Source organism: Toxotes jaculatrix, chromosome 2 (assembly GCF_017976425.1).
Source record: "Toxotes jaculatrix isolate fToxJac2 chromosome 2, fToxJac2.pri, whole genome shotgun sequence".
NCBI classification, from domain to species: domain Eukaryota; kingdom Metazoa; phylum Chordata; class Actinopteri; family Toxotidae; genus Toxotes; species Toxotes jaculatrix.
Window position 1 is genome coordinate 21,035,754 of NC_054395.1, and position 18,395 is coordinate 21,054,148.

The 18,395-nt window shown below is 41.9% G+C and overlaps 1 protein-coding gene across 1 annotated transcript; it reads right to left on the reverse strand.

The window, feature by feature from the left end:
* Window positions 1–4,530: 4,530 nt before the first annotated feature.
* Window positions 4,531–15,338, reverse strand: LOC121190917 (amphoterin-induced protein 3). The gene is made up of 3 exons (XM_041051934.1): window positions 15,302–15,338; window positions 8,524–8,564; window positions 4,531–5,913 (listed from the first exon to the last, which is right to left on the reverse strand). The coding sequence occupies exon 3, from the start codon at window positions 5,911–5,913 to the stop codon at window positions 4,531–4,533; it is 1,383 nt and encodes a 460-aa protein (XP_040907868.1). The 5' UTR covers window positions 8,524–8,564; window positions 15,302–15,338.
* Between the last annotated feature and the right edge of the window lie 3,057 nt (window positions 15,339–18,395).

An 18,395-nucleotide genomic window follows, 5' to 3' on the forward strand; every position in this document is an offset into this window, starting at 1 on the left:
TGTTACAGTTCATCCTGAGGGGAACATGGATGTGTGTCCCTAATTTCATGGCAATCCATCCAACAATCCATTGACAACCTCATGGTGGCGGTAGAGAAAAAGTCAGGGCATCACCAAAGGTAGACGGTTTCATCCTTTGGGGATTATGAATGTCTGTGCAAAATTTCATAGCAATCCATCGAATAGCTGTTGAGATATTTCAGCCTGGAGGAAAGTGGTACCAAACCACAGGCTGACATTGCCATCCCTAGAGCCATGCTGCCAGTATACCTGAAAAATGGTACCATAAAGTACATTATTGAGTATCACTGACGGTATAAGGCATTTTAGGGTGCCGATACTGTCTCTGACAGTAAAGGTCTTTTTTAATGGAAATAATAAAGCCATAATTCATCAAAGTTCATTGTTGTCTTTTTAGTGGACAAGTGTGACAGATAATAACAAGAGAAGCACCGTTACAACATAATACAATAAAGCCGGTGGAAGAAAAGACACAACACTAAGGAAAAATAAAAAGACAAGAGGATGATGTAGCAATGTGCTCACGAGCAACACTATAAAACCTAAAATACTTTGAGTCATTGTGCTTGTCAGATCTTATAATATCCAACTAAATTCTACTTACTGAAGCACAAAACAGCCTCAGAGAGACAGAGAGAAAGCCAGGAGACTGTTCCCTGATCTAATGGCTTGGATCATGGTGTATCACTGCATATGCTCATTTGTTTGTTCGCAGGGAAATGTGATATATCTATACATTTGATTAATGAGACGTTCATGTGCAATGTTCCCCACAGCGATCTGACTGAAGCCAGCATCCTGTATGACATCCAGCTGCTTTGAGAACACAGAACATGGTTTGCATCCGTATTCAGCTGAGAGGTATGATAAACAGTCTGCTGTCTTTTGTGCAGCAGTCCATTTTTATTTATCATTGTTTTTTTGGGAACCAGCAATCTCCTACTTCCTAAAAAAAAAAAAAACAGGACAGTATAGTATAGCCAGTTGGTGGACTGTTATGAAATGAATGCTGTATGCATTTCTCAAGCACATCTTCCGAGTTAAGTGTCCAATTAGAATGAAATAAGGGTTTTAGAGTCAATTCTGTAACATTGGGCCTCTGCTGAGCTTGTGTATGTGGGTGTCACAGTGTCTCAAAGATGTGTATGTATCTGCCACAGCTGGATGCCTCCACTTCTGCCTGATGACTGTTTTGACAGTTCAGTAATAGCCCCTGTTGACACTCGAGGCAGCCCTCCGCGAGTGAAAGCAATTCAGCTTGTGCTATTCAGAGTAAAACTCCCCTTTCACAGTAATTAGATTCTTGAATAAGATGATTTCGATTCCCTGGGAGCCCAGCCGAACTAGGGGAAACAATTAATCTGGAAAGGGAAGTGCATGCTTTAATTGAAGCCTGATGGAGTGTTTTGCTTCGGAGAAGGGCATCTTTTCAAGCATCAAGGGGTCCTTGCTTTACATCTGGGTATTTTGTTTGGATAATTTGCAGGAAACAGAATGAGTGAGCCATACAGGTTACACCTATCTGTGTAGACTGGAAATTCTGATGCTATTTTAAAGTGCAGTTAGTGGGATTATCTGATAATTTGTGAATGTGTCATGTAACTAGTATGTAAATTGATCTAATTCAAATGCAACCCATAAAGCATATTGCCACATATCTAAATAGCGTATTGCTACCTGCCATGCATGCTTTGGTGTCGTGATTATTGGATTAGTACGGCTTTGCTCTCTAGTGCCCTTAGGTCAATAGGGCATGCAATGAGTCAAGATTATAGACGGTAAATTTTGAATTCGAACAAGTCATTACAATTTAGACATCCTATTTCACGCAACATTTTTTTCAAACCTGCAGACAAAAACTTTGAATTTTGAATATAAAGTGACAGCCCTGACTTGTACATACGAAATAGGGAATATTGTAATGCTCCTGATTTCAGCAAGCTAAATCTGTCTGTCAGCTACCTCCTCTTGTTTCAGATGAGCAGGAATATTTGTAACAATTTGATGGAGCAGAATAATCATTTGTAGTGTGCTTTTTATACCTCTGCTTTATTTTATCTATTTATTTCAAAATGCACTGCTGAGGCCTCCCATTGTCTGTAAAGTACTTGCTGTCACAAGGTTAAAATAAAATGCTGGATACCAAATGGCATCAGGATACTTCACTCACCCTAACTGACATGCTGCCTACGCTGAGGTTGATTCCTAAATCAGCAGTGTGCTTACATAAGCAGGGTCACCTGTGGACCTCCTGTGAAACAGAAAACCCTTCATGAAATGCTCACATCATGTTCTCTGTGTTTTAACCCATCTGCTAACCATATCAGAAATAATAAATCCCAGCCCAGCTGTGTGCGCTGTGTCAGGGAGCAGAACCAGATTAGAGGGATTTGAAAACACTGAAATTGACAAAGTACCTGGTTTTTATCCTTGTGGTAATCTCCTAAAACGTAACCCCAACTCATCATACCATGTAATGTGTGTAGTACACTACCCCTGAAACACAAGATCTTACATCACATGGACACATAACTGCATGTTACATAATCTTTGTTCACAAATTTAGATGCTGTTTACCGTAGCGAAAACATTTTTAATTTTCCTAAATATGAAAAAGTCAGCAGTAGTGTGATTAAACAGAGTGGCGCATTACAATACAGTGCTCTCGTAGTCTAACGGATTTTGCTTAATCCCTGAGAGTTTAATAGTGATGAAAGTCAGTGCTGTCAAAGAGCTCGTCTGTCACAGTTTCATGCATGGTTGCCCATTTGATTTTAGGTTTCCACCTTTTTTGCTTGTGAATTTTACATTCAAGTTGCACAACAATATTTTTTTTTCTCCTCAGGGTTGAAAAGAGTCATGTTTTAATTAAGGATTTAGAAATAATCAAAGGCCCCTCCTCTAATGGCATGCTTTCCTTTGAGAGATGTGCGGCTACTGACAACTTCTCTTTGACATTATATGAAGGATTACATCTAATCCTATTCAATCTCAGTGCAATCCTTAGTCCCACTCAATGTGTGCATTGAGATTAAACCACAATCTCAAAACATTATGGATGCTTGGACTTTGAGAAATTGATTTGTTTCTTTTGAGGCTACTGTTTGTCTCATCAGCTTTTGAATATCCCTTCATCCCCGACCACCCATATGCTCTCTTTGGGCCTTCATGTCATCGACTTAATGTTCTCATCCCACACACTTATGTTCTTTCATGGCAGTTCATGCAAGTCCTTCTTCAGCATCTTTCATCTCTGTTGTCGTTGTTGTTGTAGTGTGTAATTCTGTCATTTGAAGCATGTTACACTCAATTTAAAAAAAAAAAAAAAAAGAAAAGCTATACAAAGTATTGTCCCCCTGGGTTTGCGTCACAGCTGCGTGAAGTATTTGTCACTTCAGTTCAAATTTTGTGGTTGTGCTTTTTTCCTCAGTGTTCAAAGTGCTGTGCTGTGTTTGATCAAAGAGATGCTGTCTTTGAAGAGCAGTCCAATTGCTGTTTGTTTTTGGTTTGTTGACACTCCTGATTTCTGTACTTCACTATTTGCCAGATAAGCAGAGCGCGGATAGAGAGTCATTGTTTTGTGCTGCCAGATTAATGTAACAGGTTTGTATGAGATATGTATATGTATGATGGATCACTGGAGGATGCACCTCTGTTTTCTGCTAGATAAGATTTGTAAATGTTTGCTGAATGCTATACCTGCTGCACAGAAACATTCTTTTTATTCTTTCTCTATTTTAATTTCTCTTTTTTTATATGATAGTAATGGATTTGCTAAAATAATTGGCTTCAGAGCCAAAACTACATTACAAGAGCAGGCAATCGATCTAAAGGGACTGAATCCTATTTTAGGAAAACAGGGAACAGAAGATTTCTGGAGTTGGCTGGAGTTTTCGGTTCTTCATGTTGAAGCTGCATATTATAAGAGAGATGGTCTGTATGTTCAAAGTTATCCTCAGCTGATGCAGTGCTATTGCCATACTAATCACGAAGCACCTGAACTGAACTAAGATAAATAGGCTGAACTTACTTCCTCTAGTCCATTATAGTGAAAAAAAAAATTCTGGGGCTTTTAATCCTTGTGAAACACTTTCTGCGAAAAGTGAGCCAGATTTCATTCTGTGATCCCGTGAGAAATATTCCCCCCTATTGCTGTACCTGAGCACACAGAGAAGTTATTAGCTGATTTTTAGGGCTGATAATGGCTCTACTCTGATTTAGCAGTGTCAGTACAGTGAGGGTAATAAACCAGAGTTGAAACTTTAATTTCAACTACTGGTCCAGATGACAGAGAAGAGCAGAACTGGAGCAGGAGAAATTGGTTTTTCCTTTTTTTTTTTTTTTTTTGGATCAGGATGCCTTTTAACTGCAGATGGCAGCCAGGAAAGAGACACAATGTTCTCTTTTCCTTTACTCCGTTAACGCTCACTTCTAATAGCATCTCAACGCTAATTCCTGAGTAAGGAGTTTTGATTTGTCCCTAGGTCTTCTCTTTAATAAGGTTCAGCATCAGCTTTCAGGTGTCCATTCTGTCCCATCTTCACTTATCATCGGTTCCATGAATGCTACATGCTTGTTAGTTTGGATTTTGGGCTGGTCTCTCATGGAGGGGGAGAATACAGAAGTTAGGGTGCTGGGGTCGTAGGTCGCAATGGGGATAACTGGAGGTTTGGGCTGTTTGCAGCAGCTGCAACGACATGGAGTCAGGTAGAGGTACATGAGGATTAAGACCATGGTCACCACACAGCCCAGTAATGTTGTGTATCCGGTGTTGAACGACTCTCCTGTCGGCAGCAGCACCGTCACATTCACCTCGCGGGTTGCATTCAGGGCCTGTTTAATATCCACAGCTGTGCACACGTACAGACCTGAGTCATTGACCTTGGTGGCTTGGATCTCCAAGGTGCCATTAGGAAACAGGCTAATTAGCGTGTCATTTATGCTAGCCTGGGTGATGTACCCCTTGCTGGGGGAGAGCCATGTAAATGAGAGGTCTGTGCTACTCAGGGATGTTTGGCAGTCCAGGCGCACTCTGTCTCCCTCTGAAACCAATACGTTGGAGAGGAGCACTGTCACAGGCTGCGAGACGGCTTTTTCCACAGTGCAGTTTTGGAAGAAGCGGGTGTGTCGCAGGAACCGGATGGATGCTCGTGGGTCCCCATAGATGGAGCAGGTGTGCTCATCTGTGAAGTCCTTCAGTGAGTCATACCCCCTCAGATCCCAGTGCCAGAACACACTATACATTGAACAGTCACAGATCAGAGAGTTGTTATGGAGATAAAGTCCCCGCTGCACCAACCCGGGCAAAGCTTTGACGTCTTCCCAGGGCAGGCGACTCATTCGGTTGGACGAGAGGTCCAGCATGGTCAGGAAAGGATGGCTATGGTCTTGGATGGAGAAGAATGGGAAATGTGTGATCTGGTTTAAGCTGAAGTAGGCCTTTTTTAGGCTGCTCAAACCACTCAGTGTGCTGGCCTCCACCTGAGTGATCCTATTATTGAAGAGAAGCAGCTCCTCCAGCCTCCACAGCCCCTGGAAGTAGTGCTGCTCCACCACATGCAGCTTGTTGGAGGATAGGTCGAGGTGCCTGAGGCCAGAGGCGTTGTTAAACACCCCATGGCCCAGGGCACTGAGCTGGTTGTGGGCCATCCGGAGGTTCTCCAGTCTGGGCATCTTGTTGAAGCTGCCCGGACCCAGCCAGGACAGATGGTTGTGACTGAGGTCGACTGTGACGGAGATGGAGGGCAGGGACCGAGGTAGCTTGGCCAGCCCACTGGAGCTACAGCTCACTGTGTCAGATATACAAAGGCACATGGATGGGCAGGTCTCCTCAGAGACGTGGAGGAGACAGAGCAGCACCAGGAGAGGGCCTGGATTCAGTCCAGAGGTCATGTTTCTGGAAGTCGGAGCCTTCAAGGTTTCCAATCCGTGCAGCACTCCCTGGTTAGATAACAATCAAATGAGAAACAGCATGATATATTAAAAATGTACTCTTTTTTTCAATCCACCTACTGCTTTGACCTGAACAGGAGACATATAAAGTGACTACAAGGTTAATGCCTTACAGGAGGCTTCAGTGTCTGTGGCAGAAGATGAAAAATAGTTCAGTGTTGTAGTCAGATAAATCCTATGATTCAGCTTTTGAATCACAAATACTCACCTCAGATTTTTTAGGGATGTTTGTGTATAAACAGAAACACTACACACATTTTTTTTTTGGTGCAGCAGTCATTGTAGGGTGGCAGCATTTACTTTCACTGTTTATTAATCTGTTGATCATTTGTCTCAGTTAATCAATAAATGATTTGGTGTAAATAATGTCAGAAAATAGTGAAAAATGTTTTTAACATTTCTCCCAAAGCCTTGATGTTGTTTTATCTGACAAACCCTAAGATTTTCAGTTCATTACCATCAACAAAAAAACAGAAAATATTAACGTGGGAAGCTGGAACCAGGGACATTTTTTGGTTTTTAATGATTCACGTAAATTCCCAACAATCAGCTAATGGATTAATTAACGCTGTTACAGAGATCATTAGATCATTGTGCCCCTAATAGTAAGCTTTTTAAACACATTATGAGAGCTTCGTGTTTAAAGGTCATACACAGAGAGGAAAATACTTCACCTCAAAAAGATGTTTCTTCTCAGTTGATATCAGGTGACTTGAAGTTAAGCATCATTAGAGATCAGCCCAAACTGATTTTCCGCTACTGGCTTGTAAAGTCTTTATGAATTTGAAAGCAGAAAAGAGAGTTCATACCACTTCCATACAAGTGAGCAGTTTGGCTGACTTAGATAATCCCATTCTCGCCTCTAAAAAAAAAAAAAAAAAAAAAAAAACGGGGGGGGGGGGACTCTTCCAAACCACAAATCCAAAGTAAACTGCTTAGCAACAACATGAGTCTCCAACTTTTCTGTGCTGCTCCTCTTTGGAAGTTGTGTTCCGTATGCGTATGAATGAGTACTCAAAACATTGCCTTTCTAATCCTTATCTGCTTCTCAGATCCTCCTCCCGGGGTGCTCAAACAACAATGCACTGCTCTCGCCTTTCTCCTCAGCCAAGTTTAAGGTCCCCCTACCGGCTTTCTCCTCGTCCCAAATGAGAGTGCCGCTCAACAAACATCCTGCAGTGCTTTGCAGTGTATAACAAACAGCACAGAGCTCACTTAATCTCCCACAATCCCCTCCTCCTTCTCTGTGTCATTTAGAGACCAGCTTTGTGTCTCCCTCTCTCATCATTAAGTAATGATGCTGGTGGCTGCCCTTCTCTCTCTCTCTCGCTTTCTCCCTCCCTCTACAATATCAGTTTTCCCACAATATTCTATTAATATTCTAATATCCATTAAACTTTTAGTATTTTGCTTACTAACAGATTAGTCAATCCTTGGAGCTTGCCTCATGAATATTACATGTTATCCAGTAACCTTTCACCAATAATCCTGGAGGGCTGAAATTTAGTTACGTCTACTGTACTTTTTTTTCTTGCTGTGTGTGTGTGTGTGTGTCTGTGCGACTCAGTCTGGATGTCGGTTTACTTATCATTGTAAATACACCTATTTTTGAGAGTTCTCAAATTCGGCAAATCCTGTCCATCCCTCTTCATCTCTCTGTGTTGTTTGAAGGCTTCTGTGCTGAAAGTCTTTCTCACTCTGAAGGTCTCTTCTTACCCATGTGCCTCCTTACATTGTCGTTTCTATTTTAGAGGCTTTGAGTGGATAGATGTTGCCTGCCTCCTGCCCCACACACACACACACACACATTCACACACACTCTTTTTCTCTAAGTGCCTTATGCAGCACATCTCCTCCTTTCTTTCTGAGCCCCCGACATCCTTCCTTCCCTTCGGCTGTGGGTTTGACTGGATATATGCTGTCCATGCTGCTTGGTCATGGTGGTCCTGACAGCTCTGATTTCTGTCACAGTGAATTAGCTTTGCCTCCCAGCAGCCACCTCCTCACTGCTACCCCCAACCCTCCACCCCCCTTCCCTATAAGTGCTTGGGGCTTTGACTGACTCCCACTCACTCACTCACTCACTCTGCAGAGGCACATAGCTGATTCCCCACAGATTCGGGCTCGCCGAATGGGGTTCACTTCTCAAAAGGTGGACTGATGGGAGCAGATGTGTTGTCTACAGGAAGGTGGATGCAAAGGACTGAAGCTGAGGATTAGGTGCAAGGCTTCGGTCTAAAATCAGTTCAGAATATTCTTCCTCAGTGTTTAAGAATAGAACTAAGGGTAAGAAAGCACCTTTTGGATGTATCTGTGTTGAAATGAAGGAGCTATCACCATCTTTGGCGTTGTGGCATTACACACAATCTTGTCCCAAGGCTAGTCATCAGCTTGGCTGGAACATGTAAGAAATATATACGCCCACACATGTACATTTGAGATATGTTAGAAAAGGATTCTAAACAGGCCCTTCTTGTAGGTGTTATGTTTATGTGGGCTTATATCATGGCTCAAATGGCCTCTAAGTAATTTGTCTATTTTCCTGTGAATTGAACTTTGTCCTACTTTAAAGAAGATCGCTATCCAGATAGCTTTTTAAATATTTATGTTTCATTGATTGTTTTAAGGTATTATGTAACACCTCTTTTTGTTGAAAGGGCTCCTCCAATCATGTATGTAGTGTTTTTCTAAGTCCTTAATTGTGAACGGATCACATAAGCCTTATAAACCAGTATGTTCATCTGCATAAGCTGGTAATGAGTCATGCTTTGGTGCACTCAGAAGAATATGAGCATATGAGGCATCTAAATAAGGGGTATCATCGTGCCAGCGTGATGTCAGTGGCTGCATTTGTTTTTAGCTGCAGTATAATTGTGTGGGGAACATGTTCCTTTTCTCTAGCAGCCCTTGTTTTGCTGCTGTTGACATAACTTGAACATTTCAGTGGCTCATTATTTTCAGTATTGACATCCATTCTGTAAAGGATCCCTCATTTTAGAGTGCAATCAATTGTAATTGTCCTCGGAGATCAGTTCAATCAAAGCACCAACAGGTAAACAAGACGAAGAGATAGTCGAGTTTCTGTGCAGACTTATTCACTTAAATTGTAGGACAATTATTTTTGCCTTTTTCTGCTGATTGCCTGTCATCATACAGTAATAGCCTATGTAGTTTCAACAGAATGAGGTCCTCTGGAAATGTCAGCATTAACACCTTCATCTCCTCCACCCTTCTTCAACTTAGTGTGGTCAAAAAAAAAAATCTTTCTGTGAGTCTGTTTGTTTGTGCATGTTCCTCTATGTGCCTGCTGTCAGACTGGCCGGTGTGGTTCCAGCTTGCTGTTCCGTAAAATCCCTAATATAATCAGTATCTTTCTGTCAAGCTGCTTTGCAAATCCTGGCTTCTTCTTTTTTTCCCATGTATTTGATTAGACTCAAAGTATGCAAAGTAGTCCTGTCAAATCAGCCAGGTTCAGAGTGGACCTCAAAGCTTAAACCCTGACCCTGATGCATCCTGCCCCCAGCAGAAAGTGATTTTCTCTTTACCATCTGCTGCAGAGAAGAAGAGAAAGAAGAGAAAAACGAAGCACACAGCAGCACAGGGAAATGTCTGCTCTTATCTTGCCCTTGAGAAGCAGTGAAGCTTACTAAGAGTCGATAATATAGAGCTTTATATTTTCAGATGCAAGATTGCAATATGCAGTATTTTAGTTCCACATTAAAGCACTGAAATGCAGGCATTCTGACACTTAGAATGGAAGACATTTTCTGTTATCATTCTTTCTCTACGCTATAAAATAATGCTGGGCTCATAAAAAAGCAAGTGTTAAAATTATGTTAACAATATCCATAATAGCTTAATACAAAGTAGCTGCATTATTCCCCCAACAGCATGCTGTAATGTGATTTGAGAGATTACAATTTTGAGCTGAAGACAGGGAAATAAACAATGTCAAGCTGTATGTTTGTTACTGAATAAATATTTGACAAAGTGAGAGGGCAGGACACAAGACACAAGAGCGGGCCTGTCTGCCACATTAATGCACTCTGTAAACCCTGCAGCTGAAGGGTCTCCATAGCCTCTGTCTGCCAGTTTGAACCCGAACATACGCACACTTGTTCAGTATTTATTCTGCCTTTCAACAGCTTTTTGTTAGCATGGCTGGCAGCCAGACTCTCAAATATGAGTGAGTCAGTGCCTGGATAAAGATTCGGAAGATTGAGTTTTATTTCTTTTCTCTCCGTGGGTGAATTTGCAGTCTGGATGAGCTCTTTGTTGAGTGAGGAGTTTCAGACAGTGCAAGATGGTATGCTTGTCACGATGAGCTGCTCAGTTGTTCCATATGCTCTGTATTCATAGTGACTTCAGCGTATTATTTGAAAATGTCTTACTCAAACCGCTCCCCCAAAACCTGGTGAGATAGTGGTTTTATATGTTGCGTAATGTGTGTCGCGCACACTGTATGCTCAAAGACAATATGACTCTATCTTCTCCAGTTAGAGCCTTTCTCCACTCGACCCATCTAGTGGATGTAGTGTCCTGTAAGTGAGAAGAGACAAGCACACCATCTAGTGGTTTAAGACTCAACTGGAAGGATGAAGCATCCGATGCACTCTTCCTTTTCCCTATCACTGTTACTGGTGCTACATAAAGGAATAAGAATAAACAGGATACAAATAAAAAATAAATAAATAAATGCTGTACCATATGCAGTAGATAGGTAGAATTAAAATTAATGGGTAATTTTTATTGCCGTAGCTCTAGTCCAGTGATAACAAATCCACCTACCAGCACCTATAAAGCTCATCTCACTAATTTGATGTTGCATCTCAGTTGTTAAATCAGCACAAACACCAAAGTGCAAAAATGACAAATTGTGGTTTTATTTGGAGGATATGTACGTGTGTGTATTTCTTTGCCAGGCACAGTCACTTCACGACAACTTGTAAATTTTACACTAAAGTTTTTGTAGGAATTAATTAAATGTGATTTAACTTGTTAAATAAAACACTTCAAAGGTGCTGATAGGAGGATTTTTTAAAAATTTAATTAATTTATTTATTTTAGAGCCGTGATTAAAAGTATTGCTCCAAAAATGTTGTGCTATTCCTTTAAGATTCATTTCAAATTATTTTGTTAATATTCATTCATGATAACATTGACAGTCTTGGATATTTTTCCATTTCAGAGCCACCTAATTTACACTGTGTAAGTGTAGAAACCAGAACTGATTTTCATTTAAAAAAAAAAAAAAAAAGAAAGAAAAGAAAATTCTCTGACTGAGGTAATATCTCACCCATATGTTCTCATGTGCAGATGTTTGGCTGCTGAGTTTATACGAGGTATGAGCACAGGAATCAAGCATAACTCTTGATTATAATGCAAACCCACGTTTTCAGGCGTGTCAATAAAGCGGGAGCAGCGTGCAGGAAAGAGGGCTCGGGGTATGAACAGCCCCACGTCTCCTCTGCCTCTATCATATGTGCTGATTGTTAACGGATTTCAATTAGGACTCACAGGAGTTAATATGATTGCTTGCTGTTTACCCTTTCTTGCTTCCTTCCATGGAAGCCAATTATGCATGAGTAGCAGTAGATGAGTACTGGACGCTGCTAATGGCTCTGCTTCTCCCTTTGTGTTCACATTACTGAAGGATATGGGTTGTGAAATGAGATCACTACTGACTACTGTGCTATCAGTGATTGTGCTATAAAACATTATGAGCCAGAACATAGTAAATTGTGTGACGTGACTGTGGGGTGGCAGGCTGTCTGCTCTTCCCCTGCTCTTTTATCTGTTATCCTCTTATCTCCTTCCTCTTCTTTTCCCTTTTTTGTCATCTCTTGTTTCTTTTTTCCGCTCTCATATCTTCACTTCTCTCCCTCCTCCTCGCTCATCCACTAAACCTTTTTCCAGCGCTCTCCCTTTGCTTTTTGCCCCCTCTCCTCTCGCCCTTTACTCCTCTCCTTTAGTTTATCCTCTCAACTCTTATCTCCCCACATCACTTCTTTACACCTCTCCTCTCCGCCTTTCATCTCCCGCCTTGTGGTTATCAACCTAGACAGACAGGACATGAGCCAAGCCTCTAGCCTCTTCCCCTTCCATATCACTTACGGTAGATTGACAGATCTTAGAAAATTCATCATATCCTGATCAATAAGGATTAACGTACATAATATAGAGATTTCATATAAATCACAGCCATAAAAGTAATCATTATCTTATTACCCAGGGAATCTGTTGCCCATATATCATCTGAAATTCCTGATTGCATGTGTGCACATCCTCATGAATGCAGGCGGTTGGCTTTGCCTATTCTGTGCGGTAGCGTAAAGAATGAATGAAGTTGAGAGAAGCAGCAAATGTACCAGGAAATAGCCTGTGTCAGTTTATGATCTATACATGTATTGAAAAAAGCAGTGGCAGGTAGAGAAACACAATGTCGTTTCACAGAGGTGAAAGATGGAAACAGCAATATCTTATGCGGAGCAGGTTTATCTGACTGCACTCCACAGTTGAGATATTGTGATGGATCCTGCAGCCAGCTGTCTGTGCCACCTGAGCCACATCGCTGTTGCTGTGTCGCTGAGCTCTGCTCAGACAGACACTGGGGGACATGAGGGGTGATGAGCAGTTAGCAGTTCCATCAAGGATCTCCGGGGCCATCCGTGGAAAATGAAACCATCTCTGAACAGGTAACTCAATTTAACTCGTGGCCGCCTTCTCTGGAGCTACAAGCACAAATACTTTCCCAGCTGATGAGATGAGGTAACAGAGCATGGCCAGAGTCACTGAGTGCAACAGGAGAGGCCCGCTCCACCCAGATTGCCTGGACATGGTCAAGGGAGGCTTTTCCACCGCTTTTACAGATGGAGAAGCGGAGACTGAAAAGTAGAAAGGTTCTGGGTTTTCTCTCCTTCCTTTTCAATCAATAAAATAGACTGGCTTTAATCATGGAGCTATTGAGTGCTGAAGCTAGCAAAATGGAGAGTTGGTCTTCTGGAACCATTCCCGACTTTGCCGCCCACCTCAAAGGCATTTGCCTGCACAGTAGGGAAATACTGTATTTGGACTGAAATTGTAGCAAATCCGATGAGGTGCCAAAACTTTCAAAATATATTTTTCAGTTCCACTTTGTGCTCCACACGTGGAAATGAATAGTTTCTTTTCTGCGAGGATGTCTGAAAAGGAGCACATTATGCGGGTCTGTCGGTTTAATGTTTAGCCCCAGTGGTGGAAAAAGCATTCACGTCATTACGTCAGTGTAGCGATGCAGCAATGTAAAAATACTCCATTACAAATAAAAGTCCTGCATTTTAAATCCCACCAAAGTAGTAATATACCTACAAAAGCAACAGTAAATGAACTCAGTATGCAAAGAAAAGGCATCTATCACCAATGTGTAATAATATATTACATGTACAGTTCATTTACACCAATGCAAGTAGCTTTTCACTGTTGTAGCCAGTCAAGCTGTAGCTAGTTTTTAGTAAATTTATGTACTGTTCAGTAGTTTGATCCTTTCGTTCCCTCTAAAGGGTCAAAAGATAAATCTGGGGAGGTTGTGATATGATTGAAGGGGTACAGAGGAGAAAAGGAAAAACAAGGCTCTGTTTCACAAACTTGAAATTAAATTCATTTTTTTGATCTTCTCTTTTTTTTGTGAGATACTGAATAATTTTACCTGGTTCAGCCTCAAACAGTTACTAAAATGAAACCATCTGAGAAGTTTAGAGGAAAAATGGTTTGGTGGAACTTCTAACAATTCATAGACATCTGAAACAGCTCCGACTGTGCACAGCCTGAAAGGTTCACACGCCGAAAAGTAAATTATAAGTACCTTAAAATTGTATATATGTACAGAAGCAGCATTGTGTTTGGAAAGCAGAAGCGGGTTAGGTTACATTTGAGTTAAAGCTGAAATGGATCTTCACATTTTGACAATTAGATAGATTAGCTCCGCAGAGAAGGAGGTGTCACTCTCACACTGCTCATTAGAAATCACTCTTATTAAAGCATTTCATAATTGTTCTCCAACTAAATTATATAATGATCACATTGACCTTTTCACAGTTCCGCTTAGCAGTCTGAGTTGGTGCATTCTGGAAAGTCAATTTAATGAGCTCAATTTAATGTGTGGCTCAATAATGCTATCTCCTACTCCATTATTAATCACAATAAAAAAGTTAGCTCTGTTAATTATTGCAAATGTGTTACAATGAAAATGCCAATGTGGTTTGAAAGCCTCTAGGTATTTCAGAGGAAGTGATGTATTGTTCGCGCCTCTGGAAGAATTCCTAATAAAATGTCTCCCGTTAAAGTCTGCCACAACAGCAGATAGATATATCTTTAGATGTAGTGCTGTCTTTCAGTAAAGTCTGTACGACTCCATTAGAACGCATTAGATAAAACTTTAATGTTCCCTGTGGGCAAATTGGGTCATTATATCTTCATGTTAGAGGGAAGCTCTGAACATACAGCACGTATTGGCATCCTACTTTTACTATAAAGTAGCAGGGGGTGTAATGAGGAAGAAGACTCTCCTTTAATGACGAAGTGTAGGTTCAAGCCTCTGTCACATTAGCATCTTTCCTATTGAAGTGTCCTTGAGCAGGACACTGGGCCTGCTGTTTGGCTGCTGAATCTGAGGATAACAGAGTCGTAGAATAAATGCAACAAGCAGACAGGCCCGTGCTGATCACCTGCATGATTCTCATTGATTATTCACTAACTGAGACACTAATTCTACTTGAAAACAAAATGCAAAGGAAAAATGATGTGGTACGGGGGGTTTTAGAACTGAGAGAAGCAGCCGTATGTCATGCGTCTCTGTCAGCCGCACGCTGTGAAACTGACGCAGAAGATTAAAAAGAGAAAGGGGGGGGGGGGGGGGGAGGAAGAGGGGGGGGGGGGGGGGGGGGAGAGGGGCGGTGGGTACGAAAACAGGATTGAGTGAGACTGATTGTAGCCTGCAGAGGGCAACCATTAAGCTCACCAAATATCATTATCAGATTTTCAATAAGGTTGCAGCCATCAGATAGTGAATCCAGACACCAGAGTGTTGCTGCCTCTCGTTCTTGCTGCACCAGGTGCAAAACATGGTTTTTGCAATTCAATCTGGGTCTAAGGCCACGAGGAGGCTTTACTTATTGCTTAGATCCCAGAACCAATCCAACAAATATCAGGGGCTGGGCAGCAGTGGGAGTGGCTAGAGGCTCAGGGGGCTTAGATGTGCACCGTTGTTTGAGTGATTACACAATGATTACGCCCTGCTGTGTGCTGTTGTACTGTGTGTACACTCCAATACACGGGCACTTGGGGAATTTACAGTATTCTTCATTATCAAAATGTAAATAGCTTTGCTGATAAAGTCGATCCAAAATAAAACCATATTTCAATAGATTATTTCCCCCCTTGCAAGCCCCCAACACTCATCACAGGCCAAAGCTAATGAGAGATAAGAAAGTGGAGATAAGGGAGTCTGGGCTTGAGGGGTGCTCTTTTGCTTTATTGTGTACTAAGCACTAAAGTAGCAGTTGGGTTATAAAAGACTAAATTGTTTCCATAAGCCAGCACGTATGAACAGAGGCAGCAATGGTTAGTTTGGATAAAATAAGAGAAGAGGGGTACCTAAGAATAAAAGTGGGAGCCCATCTGTCAGTGCAGTCTGGCTGAAGTTGGCCCTCTCCTCTCAGTTCTGATTATTTCCTTATCTCTCTCTTTCTGCCTGGCGGTGACTAACAGTGACCTGCTGGATTGCTTCCTAGACCATATTTCCCGGGCTGACTCCGCCATCGCAAGTCATTCCAAATGTCAATGGATGTATTCTGAGGCTTGAAATCACACAAAGCCCCAAAAAGAATGACTTGCGAATAGAGCAAACTCGATCAAATAAACTGCCATGTTGAACATGTAGATAACATGCAGTGAGAGGGCTGAATATGAACAGGTATAGTGCTTAATTGGTGGCATAACTTCAGGTGTCCTGTAATTAGACCTTGCATTTGGCTAGATCTCATTAACAGTCAAGCTTCAGATAGACATTTAAATTCATTTGTTGCATACAGCTATTTAGTTTTTGACTGTCTTCACTAACAATTGACAAAGCCGTCACTGCTGAACATTTCAAAGGGGTTTTTATGGTCTCTACACACTCTTTCCCCTCTCATTACTCGCTCCACAGCCATGTTATAGCAAACCACAAATTATGAGGCATGTTTTCATTGCATGCCAAATAGTGAAAAATGCCCATTATCATTTTGCAAGTTCATGGTGAGAAATTTAAATTGCTTGTTCAACAGTCCAAAACCCAAAAGATATGCTGTTTGCTATTGTCTATGACAATGAAAAGCAAGAAGCAGTTCTCACATTTGAGAGACTGGAACCAGGGAACATTTGGCAGTTTTGCTTGAAATATTACTGAAACACTTAATTGCTTATCAAAATTGTTGCTGACTAACCGATTAATTGACATGTTACGGTGATGATGATTTGGCTGAAAGTGAAAAAGTGAAACTTTATAACTCACTTTGTCTTTTCAACAAGCCGTTTGTTTGGATATCTGTTCAGAATACTGCGAATGCACAGCCCGCATGACTTTCAAAGATTGTACGGGCGACTCTCAAATGCATTTCACTCGCACAACACATTCACCCTTTGCCAAACAATCCCTCTTTCCCTTGTTAGCCTGGTGCTGTGATTTTTCTTTCCCCGGATTGTGTCCTGTCCAAGTAAACAGTGTCTTTGAAGTATTCCCCCAATGTTGATAGCCATGGCACCTTTAATGATGAGGCAACAGACAAGGCCTGGGAGAAATATTAGCTCAGCAAGGTCAAAGCAAGCAAGGTCCCATCTGTCTTTGTGCAGCCTCGGTGGATCCCAGGCCCCTTACATTACTGTGGCCCCGGGGCAGGGAAAATGGATCATCAATCTGATTTAGAGAGATTCTGGTCAGTGCTGTCATTTCCAAACTGAATAACACTAGCCTCTTCTCCCGTCACCTTTTGCAGGTAAATTCATAATGAGTAGTGATGTTAAACTGTCTCATGCATGGCGTCGCTGAGCCCAGACCTTCAGAGAGCTTCACATCACATTACATCACACCAGCATGCCTCACCGCGGCTCTGCAGCCAGCATGCTTATCTAGGTTTAGTACAACACTGCAGTCAGAGCAGTAAAAAGAAAAATAGAGCAGAAAAAGAAAGTAGTCTTGGCCATTCATTTTTATACACTGGTGAATATACTGCTGCTATGTATTGAATCGTAATTCCCTGCCACGGTCATGAAGTTTAAGTCTGTTGGTAAACTCAGTGGCCAATCACTTTGCTCCAACTTCAGAAATGAGACACCGTGTAAAACCGGATCCGCCATGCCCTTAGTGCAGCCACTTTTCTCTTTTACACTCACAAACACACACATACCTCAACACTCTCCTGCCATGGAATTTGGTGCTGTGGCTGACACAGTAGAAATGTGGTGTAAACGACAGGTCTCTATGGCCACACAGCACTGTTGATAATGAGTCTGTAATCCATTTGATAGCCTATAAACAGGGTGAGATTCTCATGAGCCTCAGCCAGGAAAGACAGCCAAACGGCACCCAGGGGTAGACATTACCATAAAAAAAAAATAAGCATGTAGAAGAGCACTAGTCTAGTGCAGGTGGGTCACCACTGCTTAAAAGCTCACCCTGTTGGTGGATCTTTTCATAAGGGCTGTTTGAAAATGAAAGGGTGGGAGACATCCCACTCTTGCTGATTTCTGTCATCTTCTTTTCACGCTGGTTTTCCAGGCCCTCCAATCCCAGCTGTCGTCTTATCTGCCTTGCCCACCTATGATGCCTCCTCTTAAGCAGCTCCTGCGCTGGGAAAATGTCACGTTTGTCTGCCAGTGTAAATTTGCTTATCTTATACAGAAAGGAGCCTGTGAGAGGGAGGAGGTTGTCTCCACAATACAGGGTCTTAAGGGATCTTTTGAAACCCAGTTCTTTTCTGCTCAGCGTCCCTCTAATGTGACACAAATCCCTCCAACAGAGGAATGGCTTCTCCATTCTCAGGTTTGCTTCAGGTACATTAGTTGTATTTTTGTGCCCTGCATGGTATGTGCTGCATTCAAGTGCAGCAGAGAAACAGCAGGAGAACCCCGGCTGTTACCCCTGACTGGGTGTTTAAAAACCTTGGCTGCAGCCCAAGAAGCAAGCAGGTGGCTCGGCCAAGCTTGCTGAGCTCCCTCAGACTTTGAACCTGATTCCTGCAAATCCACACATTGTTATTCACCTGGAACTTGGTGTTTGGTTGACTTCCAGTCCCAAACAGCAGTCCAGCAGGTCTGCTTTACACTCTCCCCAACATTCAGCTCTGTCTAGCCCAGGTCTTTATTTTCTGCATCACATCACACTTTTATACCGAGTCCAAACATCCCTG